This window comes from Nyctibius grandis, chromosome 1 (genome assembly GCF_013368605.1).
Source record: "Nyctibius grandis isolate bNycGra1 chromosome 1, bNycGra1.pri, whole genome shotgun sequence".
In the NCBI taxonomy this organism is placed as follows: Eukaryota; Metazoa; Chordata; class Aves; order Nyctibiiformes; family Nyctibiidae; genus Nyctibius; species Nyctibius grandis.
In genome coordinates, this window is record NC_090658.1 from 122,419,486 (window position 1) to 122,434,416 (window position 14,931).

The 14,931-nt window shown below is 46.9% G+C and overlaps 1 protein-coding gene across 8 annotated transcripts in view; it reads right to left on the minus strand.

Moving 5' to 3' along the window:
• Positions 1–12,097: 12,097 nt before the first annotated feature.
• The window catches only part of PUM2 (pumilio RNA binding family member 2), a 77,646-nt gene continuing 74,812 nt past the window's right edge, over positions 12,098–14,931 (minus strand). For all 8 annotated transcript variants that reach the window (XM_068397564.1, XM_068397545.1, XM_068397584.1 and 5 more), the window contains one exon: positions 12,098–14,305. In XM_068397564.1, coding sequence (XP_068253665.1) covers positions 14,174–14,305 — 132 coding nt within the window. In that variant the 3' untranslated portion in view covers positions 12,098–14,173. The remainder of the gene's footprint in view (positions 14,306–14,931) is intronic.

Below are 14,931 nucleotides of genomic sequence, written 5' to 3' on the forward strand. Positions count from 1 at the left end.
GCAGTTCTTAAGAATTAATACTGCTGCTGGGAGCTGCAGGAGCCCACGTTGGCTGCGTGGCCGATGCCCACGTGGATGAGGGATGTGGCCAAGCCTGCAGGCACGGGGCTGTGCTGCCCTGGGACTGCTCGTGGGGGGGTGTACCCCAAAAAGAGCCGTAACCAGTGCTTCCAGTCGCTCAGGAGGCTCTCAGTCGGTGTTGGCAGTCTCTGCCAGACCCAGGATCCCTTCTCACAGCTGTGGCCTAAAGGCTTAATAGACCTAATTGGATATTCAATGTGGCTAAAACTGTTGTGATTTTATCACGTGTCTTTAATTAGCTGGCTCTCTTTCCCTCTCTCTCTTAAATTACTCATGCAGCCTTCCTAGGAATGACTCCTACCACGATGCCTTTCCCTCAGATGAGCCATGGCTACCATGTTCTTCTCCCCATGACGGGGTGATGGGGAGAAGATGGCACCCATGGGGCCCCACAGCTAAGACGGCTCCTGGTGCGTGAGGCGGACGGGTGGAACAACGAGGCAGGATGGGGAAAGGATGCAAAATAAAAGTCATGGGGGCACACAGGTGCCTGGCGGGTGGCTATGCCAGAGAGCAGGCTGCTGCTGAGGGATGGGGGAAGAGCGGCCTTTCTGAGCCATGTCTTTAACCCGATGCAGCCAGGATATTGGAGATGAGACTTTTGGGGTGGGACTTGGGACTGAGGTGCTTGGTGCTGGGCCTGCAGAGTGTGAGGCTGCAAATGTTGCCCGGGCTTGGTGGGCACCTTCTGACATCCAGCTGTGAAGGCATCGCTGGGAATAGGGAAACGCACGCTGGGCACCGTCAGCCTTCTTGGCTGATTTTGGTGTAGCAGAGGCCAGTTTGGCCAAGGCTACATCTGATGGACCCTTGCAGCCACGGAGGAGGGAGGAAGCACTTCCACAAGGGCTGCTCCTGGGAGCAGTGGTGAGGCACCGGTGGGGTTGCGCGACGTATGGGTTTCATGTGAGTGTGGGCGCGTGTGTGTTCGGGGCAATGGTAGATCCAATAGTGCTGTGGTGCTTCTTGCTGGATTTGCTAGAAAACATGTAGAGCTTGATCGGGATGTTCTGGTCAGGATCTGTGAATGGAGTAAGGGAAGAACAATGCTGCTTTTGGAAGCCAAGGGTTTTTGGTGACATTCCCGTGCCCTGTGCTTGATCATTGAAGCATGCTAAGTATTGTGGTTTGAGTCAAAACAGCTCCATGCTGAAAAGCCAGATGAGACTTGTATGGAAAGGAGTTTCTTGGCAGCCCTGAGCTCAGGGGATGATCGGAGTTGGTTGCTTCTGCCCAGTACAGTGGAGCTGTGGGGATTTCTCAGAACTGGATCAAGGGCTTCCAGCAGTGTAGCCCAATTGAACTCAGCCTCCCCGGGGATAAGGGGCTGGTTTGAACTGTGTCCTGCCATGGGAAGAGGGGAAACACAGCCGGGAGAGGAATTCAGCCCGCTGCTCCACTGCCACCAGAGGAAAGGGGGGAGCAGGGATGGCAACTGTTGCTTTTGGGCAAGTGCCACCATTCTTCACTGTGTTCTGCAGCAGAAGCCATTGTTCCTCAACCCCTAATGAATGTGAGCATCGCGCAGCACCAGGAGCTGCCTGCCTGGCTTTCCAGGTGTCAGACCTACCCACAGCAGCATGTGAGGATATGGCCTCTGGCACTGTGTGTCCTCACCTTGCATCTGCCCACCAGCGGTGGTGGAGCCTGCCGAGAAGGTGACTGCCTCTTCTCCTGAAGTCTGGTGCCCTGTGTCCTTAGATGGTTTATTAATGGCCTGTGACCAGGTGGGGTGGGGTTAGGTTTCATCCTTGGAGGTATTTAAAAGGCTTGTAGATGTGGTGCTTAGGGACATGGTTTAGTGGTGGACTTGGCAGTGCTGGGTTAACGGTTGGACTTGATGATCTTCAAGATCCTTTCCAACCAAAACGATTCTATGATTCTAAAAAGCTGATTCTGTTCCGAGTTCCCGAACAAAGGCTGGATCGTACCTGTGGCATCATGCTGGATATGTTCACACATCACATCTTGGTGACTTCACCGTTGACAAACTTGTTTGAGGATGTTACAGCCTGACATCTTGGGATGGAGAAGGGGAGTATATTCCCTAGTGCATGGTGGGAGGTTAGAGTCTAAGCAAATACTGAGATTGCTTTAAGTGTACAGGCAGCTGCCTGCTTACTGGGGTCATGGAGTTGACAGCTCACTGCTAATGGGTGCTGTCTCTGGTTGGCTTCAGATAGTTGGCTTCCCTGCTGATCATTGCCTGTTTCTCAGTTGTTGCTTTTGTGCCAGAAAGAAAACTCTTTTTTTTTTTTCTCCTATTCAGTAGCTCAGTTAACTAAAGAGGCCTTGTAAGAACGGGAAACCCACAGCTCCTCGTGAGTTCCACTTCTTTCAGCTATAACATGTAGATGAGGCTTTGAGTGAAAGCCCTGAATCTGTGTGGTGATCGCTGAACAGGACGGGGGGAAAGAGGGTGCCTTCAGACGCGTGGGGCAGTCACAGGGTGTTAAATACATTCCGTTAAATGCATTCAGATTGAGTCTGCCCCAGAAACTGGTTGGAGTGAGGTAGGAGATGCACCCAAAACAACGGATGGTGTCTGGTGAGGGCTTGAAGTAGTCACTGACATTCCCTTTGGCGTGTGGGGTTTTCCAGTGGATGGTGCCTCAGAACGGTGAGCTGGCAACGAGAGGTCTTGATCAGTGGCCTAAAATCTGGGGATGGAAGAGGAAGGATGGTTTGTTCTGAGAGGGCCCGGAGGAGGCTGGGGCAGTGTGGCTGGTGATCTGTTTGGAGGCCAGGAAGGTTTGCAAAGCTTCATTCCCTGCTAGCCTGGAGCTTCTCTACTCCTTCCCCTTTGAAGTCCCTCTGGACAGTGTTTCTGTTACCCATGGCTCACACCACATCCCCCTCTTTCTAACTCCATGCAGTAACAGAAGAGCAATCCGCCCATTCCTTAAATCAATACCGAGTATAAGAACAAGCCTGCAGCCTGGACCTTCAACCTTGCGTTACCAAAACCTGTCTGCCAGTGTGCAACATTTGGTGTCCAGTCGCTGTGCTGGGTCATCTTCTGGGAGCCCAGACACTGCAGTCGCTGATTCCCAAGACCATCACTCTTTCAGGGTGGTGGCACCGAACACACTTAACTCTTCCCGCCTCCTCCCGTGCCTTGGCGAATCCCGTGCAGTTTGTTTTGGATGTCCTTTTGCACTGATGTAGAAATAATTGATTCTGACCCTTTCAAATGCCGACCGTGATTTATAGCAGGATCACCTGGACCCACCCAGCACGCTTGCACAGTGATATCTGATTTTGCTTGTTCTGTCCGGCCGCCTTTGCAGTGAGTCAGACATCTCTGAGCAACTCCATCTGCCTCCTGGTTTTCACTCCCAGGAAGTGAGAGACCGAAGGAGGCTCCCCCCAGCCCACCCCAAGGTGTGGGGTGTGAAGTTAGCTCGAGGGGATGTCTGCTCTGATCTCCTTTCTTCTCCCCCATGTCATGCTCTGATGGAAGGGATGACCTTGCTTATTTGGACAAGAATAAGCCTTCTTGCAAAAACTCAGAGGGATTTTTTTTTTTTCAGCTTAAACAATGCCATGTTTAATGGTCCAAGTGTCAGTGTAGCTGCAGTGTTGGCTTTATAGATACCAACTGAATCAACTTGGCTGCCTCTCCCAAGAATGGCTTTTTTTCTTCTCTTCCATCCCCTTTCCCTGCGTCCTGCTAACGAGAACTTCTGGGTGGACACTGGAAACTATATATAAATGAGTCTGTGCCACTAACGAAATATTTCTCAGCCTAATTTAGCAGAGCTTCCTCTGGCAAAAGGCCAGCTGGCAGTGGCATGCCACTTCTGTGATAGCTTTTCATAAACAGCTGTAACAAAACCAGCTGCATTTCTTTGATGCTGCGTGTGAGGGCCTTGTAGGATCCTGCACGCTCATTACAGGGAGCTTCAGAACTGGATTTCGGGGGCTGGTGCATCAAAACCTATGGAGGGGTTTCCCGTTAGCCTCCGTGGGGTTTGGCTGAAGTTATGTGGATGTTGCCCACAAGAAAAGACTGACTCGCTCTCTCTTAATGAGGTCTTTTGCTGTAATACTGGTGACGCTTTCACTGTTCAACAATTTTGGCTCACCAGTCTCAGGGCTTGTGGACTAGGCAGGTATTTCTCAAAGCACTCACCTGAATAACCACTTTTTTTTTTGGTTTTTTTTTTCCTTGCCCAGGGAGAGACTCTCCTGCATTTCTGCGATTCACTTGCCCATGCGGTTAATGCAGGACAACTCACTTGCAGTGACTAACAGTGGTGTGCAGTGCGTGATCCCTCAACCTCTGTGCCCCTAAATAATTTGAGCACAGAATGGGGTTTGGCCTGATGTGAAAATGAGCACGGAGAGAAGGGTATCAGGATTCCCAGGAGGGTACAGATGGGTGGCGGCTGCTGCTGGGAGCTTTGGAGAAGAGGGAAGAGGCACAGGGAGGACAGAGCCCACCTATTTCCATGGCGTCCCCTGCTTGGTACCTGCTGACTTTCTCCCTGTCAGCCAGCCTGGCTCTTCCAGGGGGGTTTCCATTGATCCCGTGGCCCCACGAGGGACAGGATCTTTCTTCAGACCAAGACTCGCTGGTTGGATGCCTGAGCTGCAAACCTTCTGACCGTGGATGCAAAGCTGGACCCTTCATAGCTGCCTGCCATCCTGCAACATAGAGGCTGTGACACTTAGTGCCTTTTTAGAGCCTCGATGACTGCCGTGAGAATAAAAACATGTACAGTTTTAATCCTACAGTGGCTCTGGCAATGCCATAGAGACCCATTATTTGCCTGGGAGAGGTGGGGACTTCGAGTCAAATGAGGTATAATCTCTTATCAAAGGGCTCCTGTATTTTCTCTGTGTAGTCCTTTACTCTCCTTGTTTGTGACAGAGGCTCCTGGATGCTCGAATAACTCGCATGAAACTTTTATTAAAGTTCTGCTTGTGGGATGTGGTGCCCGTTTCTCTCTGACCACACCAAATACACAATGTACTCTCGAAGTTAGCTATCAGTTTTTGCATAAACCAGTGCTGTACTGCTGATTAAAAAGTTCCAAACGAAGGAGAAAACTAAGGAGTTTTAACCAAAATATGGAAGTATCAAGTCCATGTGAAACATGTTAACTGTATGCTTCCACACTGTCACTTTTAAACAGCCCGGTGACTTGGGTGAGGTGTTTCTGCTACACGGAGAATTTGAGTAAGCACGTAGAGCTCCAGGAATTCTGCCAAAGCAGGTTTAATACTCCTACGTATGCAAAAAAGCTGTGGTCTTGGAAGAGGGAGATGCTGCAGCAGAGCAGCCCTGAGAGCGGGGTTAGGCTGCCTCAGAGGGTTTTAGTTCAATTTCAGTAGCTGCCGGTTAGAACAGATACAACACTGTGAAAAATACTGTTGTGGTTTTTTCTTTTCATCAAGCTGATGTGATGGGGACCCCGGACTCTGAGGAATGCTGCTCTTGGGCTAACGTCAGGTTTTATCGTTTACTCTTGCTACCAGTCGTGACTACGCCGTGAATTTGCTATGGTGTAACATACAGGTTTTCTTCCCGATTAACCAAAAGGGTGCATCTCGCTGTAATTATCATCCTTCATTGAGCATTTCGAGGCCACTTGCCCGTTTCCGCAGATATTGTCTCAGGGCTGTGCGCAGTCACCCCGCTGCCGTATCCCTCCAGGCGGTACAAGTGTCTCTCAGCCCTTGCTGTCATAGCGTTGATTCACCCACTGATTCCTCACCCATTGATTCCCCACCCATCCTGTCTCATCCTTCACCCTGGACCTTCTCATGCATTCATTAGGAGAATGCCTTTGCCCGGGTCCTGTCGTCACCCCACCTGGGAGTGGGATTGGTGTAACTCCTACCCCGGGCAGGTTTGTGCTCATGTGCCACAAGGATGGAGCTGGTGCGAGGCTGGAGCAGAGACCAAGCTGTGCTTGGGCTGTCTGCCTGCCAGCATGCGTTACTGGTGATGAACCACCACCATGGGACCGGCTTCCCAGGTGGGAGGCAGGGTGCACGGCCAGAGGGAGGAGAGCAGGGGGGCACAGGAGGGGACATACATGGGTGAGGAACTGGAAGAAAGGAGGGGAGTAAGGGCTGTAACCCCGTTGGGCTGTGGGGTGGGCTTCTGCAGTGCTGACCTACATGTCTATGGGGGAGAGAGGATCTCCAGGTCTATGGGGGAGAGTGAGCTGGGGTTTTACCTTGGGTTTAAGCTTTGGGTGCCATGTGTGCATGCTGCCTGCCCCACTCTGAGTGGCGCTAACTCTGCCACAGTGAACACAGACATTTTAATTGCTTATTTTTTCTGTTTTTTTGTTTCCTTTTTGATTTCTTTTTAGGTGACTGTGAAATTACCTATACTTTACAGGGAGGCCTGGAATGAAGGTTTTGCTGTGCATAATGGTGTCTTTTTATTGTTGTTATTTTTTAAAGATACCATTGGATTCCCAAGGTGCTCCTTCTCCCTTCCCCTTCCCCTTCTCCCAGTATTTATAACCCAAAGAGTCATTATGGTTGTTTATTACATGATGGTTACAGTAGCTTTGAGCATGTGTGTGCTTTGTTTCTCCATCTCCCATCCCATCCTATTCTGCAATATAAAGCTCTTCTCACTCCCACCCCCAACAAACCCTTTGAGCCTATTCCTGCCTCCCATTCCCTTGCTCCCCCTTTTAACCACTGATTTATAAAAAGTTGCTTAGTTTCTGGTACCTTCTGGGTGAAGAGACCCATTGTCTATATGAAGGCGTCCAGTGCCATCTTAGATGCCCTCTGGAGCAGAAGGTAGAAGCTAGGCTGAGGCAAGCTCCCAGGGAATGTTCACCTGCCCTATCCAGGTGTCCTGGATGCTCAAAGGTCTCTCAAATGGCACCAGATACCTGAGTAGGCAACAGGGTCTGTTCCCAGTGTGTGTGTCTGCATGGAAGTGTCTACACCTAAACAGAAGTGGTTTGAAACTGGGATGGTGGGATGGTGTCTCCCCTGCAGCCTTGCTGATGGGTTGTAGCTGTGTGACCCTCGTGGGAGTATCCCTTCTCAAAGTGGATGGCAGGAGCCGTGCAGCACTTCATGGAAGTGTAGAGTGGGTGACCTTTAACGCCTTGATCACAGCTCTGGGCTTTTGGTTCCCCACATGTGGAGGGGGTGGCATATGGGGTAGGGCTGGATGAGAGCCCCTTTCCCAGCAGGACATGAGCCTGTATGACTCCCAAACTGGGATGAATAATCAAACCCTTGGTTCTCATGAGACACATGACATTTCAAGGAAATAGGAGACATCATGTGAATTTTGGAGTACTTAAGATAGTCGGTTTTCAAACAAAAAGGCTTTTTAAGAGCCAAATAGCCCAGCTGAATGAGATCAGTGTATAGCTTGGAGCTCTGACAGGGGTGAACTCTGCTCCATTCATCTCATCCCTCCATGCAAGAGGTTGGAAGTGACTCTGTGGCTTGCACTGAGTTTGTCCACCCTCAGCTCTTCAGCCCAGCTTCAGCCCTCTGTAATCCTTGCTTAATGGGTGATTGCTCTGATTGTTGTACCAGCCTCTGGAAGCCAGGTTGTGTACAAAGGTGTGGAGCAGGGGACAGCACTGAGGCAGACCCACCACACCTGAGCCCAACAGAGAAGCAACTGGGCTGAATTCTTCCCCAAGATCCTAGCTTGTACGAGCAGATGGTCTCCTGAAACCTCTTCTGGACTGATCCTGGGCGGGGGAGAATTGCAAATATTTTCTGATGCTGTATTTCAGCTTTCTTAGAGAAAGGGAGATGACGATTTTATAGGAGAGGAAAGAGAGGTCTTCATTCCCACCAGGGAACCTCTAACTTCTGGTTCTCCTGAGGCAGACAGGGAATAGGGTGCCTGTATTTGCACTCATGGGAGAAGAGAACATAGCTGTGAGTGTTCTGTCATCATCTTTGCTGGCCAGGCTGGCTGGGGCTTTCTGCCACCACCTTCCCATGTGCTGCCCTTGCCATAACAGTCCCCCTTCTTGCAGGTTCCAGTGGCCCTCAGTAAGCAGTTGTGTATCTTTGGGGATCTTACTTTATTTTGGGATCTACTTTGAGACCTGAAACATCTCTGCTTCTGTAACACTGTGAAAAGGCCTTTGACAGGAGTGGACTGTGGCCTTGCAGCCTGAGAGGGCACAGCAAACTTGACCTGTGAGGAGAAGGACGTCAGCAGGGTTGACCAGTTCCTCACCACTCCCCACCGGTGACATTCCCCTGCAGTGGTCGAGTACCACGGCAGCTCCGTGCTCGTGGATACGATCTGTAGCCAGCAGCCGAAGTGAGCGTTTGTGGAGCCGTAGTGTGTGAACCTGCCTTGTGATCAGCAGCCAGGGCTGCGGTCCCTCCACAGCCTCCACCGCCCGAGCACCGCTGTGCGGGGAAGGGTTGTCTCCCTCCCTACCCTGGGAAAAGATCCGGCAGCCGAGCTGGGGAAGGGCTGCGGTGCTGCGTGGCTGCCAGGAAATCTGAACCCTCCAGGCAGGTCTGAAGCTCAAACGAAGCTCAAGCTCGTTAGGGCGGCTCAGCTCAGCTTAGGAAGGGGTTTCTCCCTGTCCTATGGTCTAGTACATCAGCTGCATCACCTACAACGTGCCCCTCACTCTCGTTTGCAGATCTAGATACTTTAGGGCTGGGTAGGTGCTGCGCAAGCAGAGGAGGAAGAGGGAGAAGGCCTCTTGTGCCCAGGGTATTAACGCTGGTCAGAGGTGAACATTTTATTCCTATGTTCATTCTTGCTAATGAAATGAAGGGGGTCTTTAAAATAGGCCTTCCTACATTTCAGCCGCTATATAAAAAGCCTCTGGTGTGTTTCCAATGTGTTAACGCTGGGGGAATGCTGCTCCCAAGATCTATTTTGCACTAAGGGAGCCTGAGAGAATCGAGGCGGAGACAAGGATCTCCAAGCAGAACCCACCCGCCCCCACCTGCGTGCTTCAGGAGTCATGCTCCATCTTGTGCTGTTTCTGATGCAACGAATGGTTCAAGCCGTGCTAAAAGCCCAGCCCAAATTCAGGATTAGAAAGCGAACCCGCCCAGCTCCTTGTGGTTAGCACATACTCCTGTGAAGTGAGCAAGGTGGGTTCGAAACCCTGAGGCTGATAAAGGAAACTAATTCAAGCATCTCATTTGCTGGGCAAGTTCCCTAACCACAGAGCTGGCATGCGAAAGGAGCAGGCTCCGTCCCAAGGGCCGAGGGAGGAAACACTCCTGCACCACCTCACTGAGGAACACCAGCGGGTCTGTTAAACCCGTCAGCTTGGTCTTCCCTACTGGCTCTCTGCCCCCGCTGCAGGGTGGTGGCTTCCCGATAGCCTCTGTGTGCTGAAACGTAATACGTAATGTTGGGTTTTGGTTCCCTCTCTTGGATAAAGCCTCCTCTCCTTAACACCGGCACTGCACCACCAGGGAAAAAAGCCCATGGTGGCTCTGGAGGGCTGTCAACACGGGATGGACACCCTTCTACCCTGTCTGCATGGGAAGAGGTGACCTATGCCTGGTCTTTCCATGACAATGGTGCTGGTTTCTAACCCCTTCTGATGATGTAGTAGGGGAGGTCAGGCTGCTCTGCCACGCAGCAGTGCTGACACCCCAGGCTCATTCTGCATCACTCGAATTGTCTCTCCCTGGGTGGCAGGATCTACGTCTGCCAAGTTGTCCCAAACCTCTCTAGCCCAATTCTTCACACTAGCCCTTGAGGAACCAAGCAGAGCCCTGAGAGGGATACGCTATCCCTGACAGGAACCAAGCTTCCCCATTCCCAAGCCAAGAGGTGCTTGAGTTGCCAGTCTCTGGGCACAGACAGTGCCCCTGAGTGTTTCTGACATTGTTTCCAATCACAGGAAATATTTCAAATTTAAACTCTTTGGGCAGAGTAAAGCTGTAACACACACTAGTGTAAACCTGTAGCACACACTCATCGAAACATCAGTGTTGCCCATGGAGTAATGACACCTTGGGATCACTTCAAGTGCTACCAGTAGCTTGGTATGATGGGAACCCTTGTGTTAAACTGACAGATGCTCCTACCCTGCTGTGGGCTGGGGAGCAGGGCTGGGACAGCCGAAATCAGACACAGCATGTGGTTTTTCCCTTTCCTTCCTCAAGCAGCAGCACAGAACTACGGCATCACTGAACAAACCTACAAACGATCTGCCGCTCTCAGGATCCACGCGAGGACCAGCCACCGCTCTCTGTATAAAACCCAGCGTTAGAGCACTGTGGCTGACCTGGCTACAACCAACCACTCAGTAGCAGACTGCTTTTCTGTAGTTAGCGCTGCATTTTCTCCCCAGGCACATGACTTACATGCAATCTGCAATTTTAATGACCAGTCACTAGTCCTTAAAATGCTTTTGCATTGTTCACTCGGCTTTACTTCCCTGAATGACAGGGTGGGAGTTGTTGTCCTCTCACTGTTCACCCATTTTCCTAGTTACTAGAAAGTTGAACATCAAACATTGTCATGATTTGTCCCTGCCTGTGGCAGGGGGGTTGGAACTAGATGATCTTTAAGGTCCCTTCCAACCCAAACCATTCTGTGATTCTGTGATTAACAGATCAACCTAATTACCATGCTACAACACCAGTCATGAGCATATCTTCAAATGCCTGTTCCTTAGAGCAGAGCAAAGAAGAGTGACTAAATCGGTTTCTGAATCTCCATCAGCACTCTAAACCACTCAGACATTATGCCCCCAGAAGCCTCAGTCTTCCCCATACTCTGATGAAAAAGCATCAGTGGAGCCAGCAGCCAGCGATGGAGGCAATAGTGTTATGGCTGTTCTGTCCCTAAGGGGCCACTTAGGTGAGTCATTTTAACACCAAAAAGCAGACCCGCGCCCCTGCAGTTACACCGCTTCGCTCCACACCTTCAGCTAAAAATGGTCCATTGAAAAAATCCTGGGCAGTAACAGAAAGGAGCATGGATCCAGTGACGCCACGGACCGCTAACAAGCCAGCCCCCTCAAATGCTCAAGAATTCATCCCAGATCCAGGGGTGTATGAAGAAACTGTCATCAGGCTTAACTATGCCTCGGTAAAGATTTTTTTGTCAAAACAATATGAAGGTTTAGCTGCTCAGAACTGGCCTCTGGAAACTTAATGATCTAATACAGAGTTCTTCGGTAACTGAGTGGTTCCCATCAGATCACCAGAAATGAGTGCACCTTTTCCAAGCTGAGCTCCGCAGAGAGCAGACAAGTCATGTAACTGAGAATGTAAAGAACAGCTGGTTTCCTACAGGAAAAACACAAGACCAGATGTATTTCACACAGTGTTATTCACACATTTTCATTTTGATTTTTTTTTTTTTTACAGTATATACATGTGAACATTACATTATTCAATGTGAGCCACCTGGAGTCAAACCTAATCAAACTGGTCCATAAACAATCTATATCAAAAAGCGATACTTGAGCAAAAAGTCTAGTGGTTCTACCCAAAGCCTAGAATAGTTGAAAACCAGCGATTTCCATGTTCCTGGACAGAATTTGTGCAAGATGATTTTAGGAGAGCGAGTGGAAGATTATGTTCAAGATACTGAAAGCACTAAGGATGGTAGTTATAGGACTGTTTAAATTCAACCATGGCATGAGTGTTACACGGACAAAGTATGGGGACATGATCAGTTTCTGCCTGGACATCCCTGAAAGCCTAACTTAGTCTTACATGTTGAAAAGAACGTCGGCTCTGTGGATTGTAACACACAGCACTTGTACACAGGGTAAAAATAGTCACCGAGGACGAATTATTGTGTCCAAGAAAGTGGCTCAAAAGTCATCCTTTGTGTGATGACGGGAAAGCTCTGGCTCCAGTGACGGGGCTTGTACCTCTGGAGAGGAATTTGGTGAACTGCCATGCAAAAACTACTTGGCAATTAGAATTGTGCTTACTAAAAATAATTAGGCCTACCACATCATTTAATGCAGGAACTAAATGAGAGATTCAGAAACTGGAAGTAGGCCAGAAAAAAACTTTCCCATTTGCCTATTGATGAGTTAACGCTACCATTAAAAAAAGTAGCACCTCACATGCTTTAATAAGATTTATGAAAACCTGATACAAACAGTTAATACAACAGAATTCCTTATACAAGTTTATACCACTACTATTTTCTCTCCTCATGATCAAACCCCTACAGCCTTTTATTTGATCAATGCTCAAGACATTGCTTTCAAACTATCTGGTTGATCAAAACTTTAGGTTAAGCCATCCAAATGCATGTTTTACACAAAATACTTACTTCAACAACATACAAAGCACTTTCTTTATCTTTCAGAAACTGAATATACAAAGTAAGCTTTTTCCAAAATATTTCCATAGGCAAAGGATTAAAAAGGATTTTAATTATACACATATGGTCACAATTCTGCCTTAAAAAGATCATTGGGAAATGTACATAAGGCCGCTTGTAAATGTACATCATCTTTATGTTACTGTTACAATGTCATATGTCCAGAGAAAAAAATTGACAGTATCATACATATTTGCTTTACGCTGGGAGAAGGCTATTCAAAAATACAGTACTCTTCTGTACAAAAAAAATCACGCCACATTTATTAAGATGGAAGAAGCATTGGTTTGTGATAACCAAATATTTCAGTCCATTTCTTACTATGCTTATTATCCCGACTTAAAATTTGAACAGACTGATTTCCCAAAGTGTCCATATTAACAGAATCAACAGCTATGTTATAAACAAAACATAATGTTTCTCACAATAGATAAAAAGAAAGCTGGTTCGTATTTCTGAAACCATATAAAGATAGAATTTAAAAAAATCACTCTTGATTTGCTGAAATAAATTTACATTATACAACACTATATGCCAGGGGGAGAAAAGGGAAGGGGGATATGAATATACACTAAAATGCAAATTTCTGTCCCAAAAAGGGGTAAAACAAATTACATTTACAGCATGAAGGTTTACAAATGTACATCTGTACAACCAAGGTAAGCGTCACTACTAAATTAGCAAGGCTTGTAATAAACATCGAAACGAGAGATTTGTTTTCAAACTGTAAACTTACACCTATTAACTACACGTATACAATGCATATATTTATAGGAAGCAAAAAAGCTATCTGGATATTTAATCAGTCATGCTTAAATGTTGAGCTATCAGCTTTACTTTTCAGTGGCCCCTTTTCTCTCCATCAATACCTATTTTTTTTGCATCTACAGTGAAAAGCAAAATAAATGCTCAACACTTTCAAATCCTTACAATTCTATATGCAAAATAAAAAAATACAAATCTCTACTCTTCCTGCGTTGTAAAACTGACTGTAAAGTTAATACAGGGTTCAGGCCTTTTCCAACAGTGTACTTTACTGAGTGGAAGTACCACCATCATTTTAATCCCTCTACCTCGTACGACAATTAAATATATAAGTATATACAGCACTTTTGTTTTTAATACATCGCTAGAGAAAACCTCAGGGCACCATTTTAAAAAAACCTGTATCCACAGCACGTGAGGAAAGCTAGTCTTTGAAAGTTTCCGTTGTTTTGTTATTCCCTACTTTATTTTGCTGTGCCCCATTTATTATTTGGATAGTACATTGTGAACCACCAAAATACAACTTAACTTTGCAACATGTTAAATAATGTTTATGCAGCTGATCAATTTTAATCTGGTATAAAAGACTTCACACAAAAGGGAAAAATAAGGATTAATTCTATATACAACTCTATAAACCTGTTGTGCTATGATGCTGGGTAGACCTACCAGATTGCAAGCCAGTGTATTAAAAGAATACTGTACTTCTTCCCCTTAAAAACTATTTCAGTGACTTTACAAGGTAAAAATTTACAAAATATGTGACAGATATTTTGATACAATTACATCATATACAGGCATTCTGTGCTTTGCCAGCCATCCAATCTGATAGGTCTCCGGATCAGGGCTGGAGATATTTTTTTCTTTTTTTTTTTTTAATAATTCACTCCCCAAAAATATACACAAGAATAAAAATTTTACAAATGGATGAACAAAGTCAATAAATAGATTTTAAAAACTCAGAACATTTATAGTTAAGTTGTATGTTTTGATCATTCACAATTCAATTTTTCTTCCGTTTCTTTGTATCTTTTACAGCATCCCATTTGGTGGTCCACCAATTGGCCCCAGATCAGCACTGTTCTTCAGGTAATACTTTTCCAACTTGGCCAGAATGTGTTTGCCATAGGTATATTTACGCAGAGTTGTGATGTGGGGTCGAATCTGTAAGAAGAAACCCGTTATTTTTTTTCCCCCCTCAAAAATTATAAGTAGAGTTACTACACTTGAAAAATATGCTAAAAAATGTCAGAAGCCTGTATTTCAAAATTTTGCAAGTTTCCGGAAAGATGTAAAATTGGTGATTTTGACTCCCCAAACAACTGACATACCTGTCACAGGAAAAGGGAGGCAGCCCTTCTGTGGGGAGTGCCCTGTGTGTGACCAGGAACATACCAGGCCCTGCATTAAATAGCCCAGGGCAATCATGGCAATAGCACTTTTGTCCATGGCTGGATATTCTTAAGTAGAAAATGTGCCCGTATGTTAGGAAGTGTGGGAATCTCTTTTGGGGGAACTGCAAAATGGATTTATACCAGCAAATAAAAAGAGAAATCCGTATTTCTTCTGCTATATTAATAAAGATGTCAGATACTACATTTTTATAATAAAAGTATTTTCACAGAGAAGCTGGCACAAAGAGAGGATGTGAAATCCAACTTTTGAAACTTTTCTGTAGATTCACATATTTTAGCTCAGTGCTCAGAGACCTGAATATATTCTGCTTTATGAAGCTCCACTGAATTTTATGTTTGTACATCAAGTTCTAGATTATAGAACTAGTGAGTTTT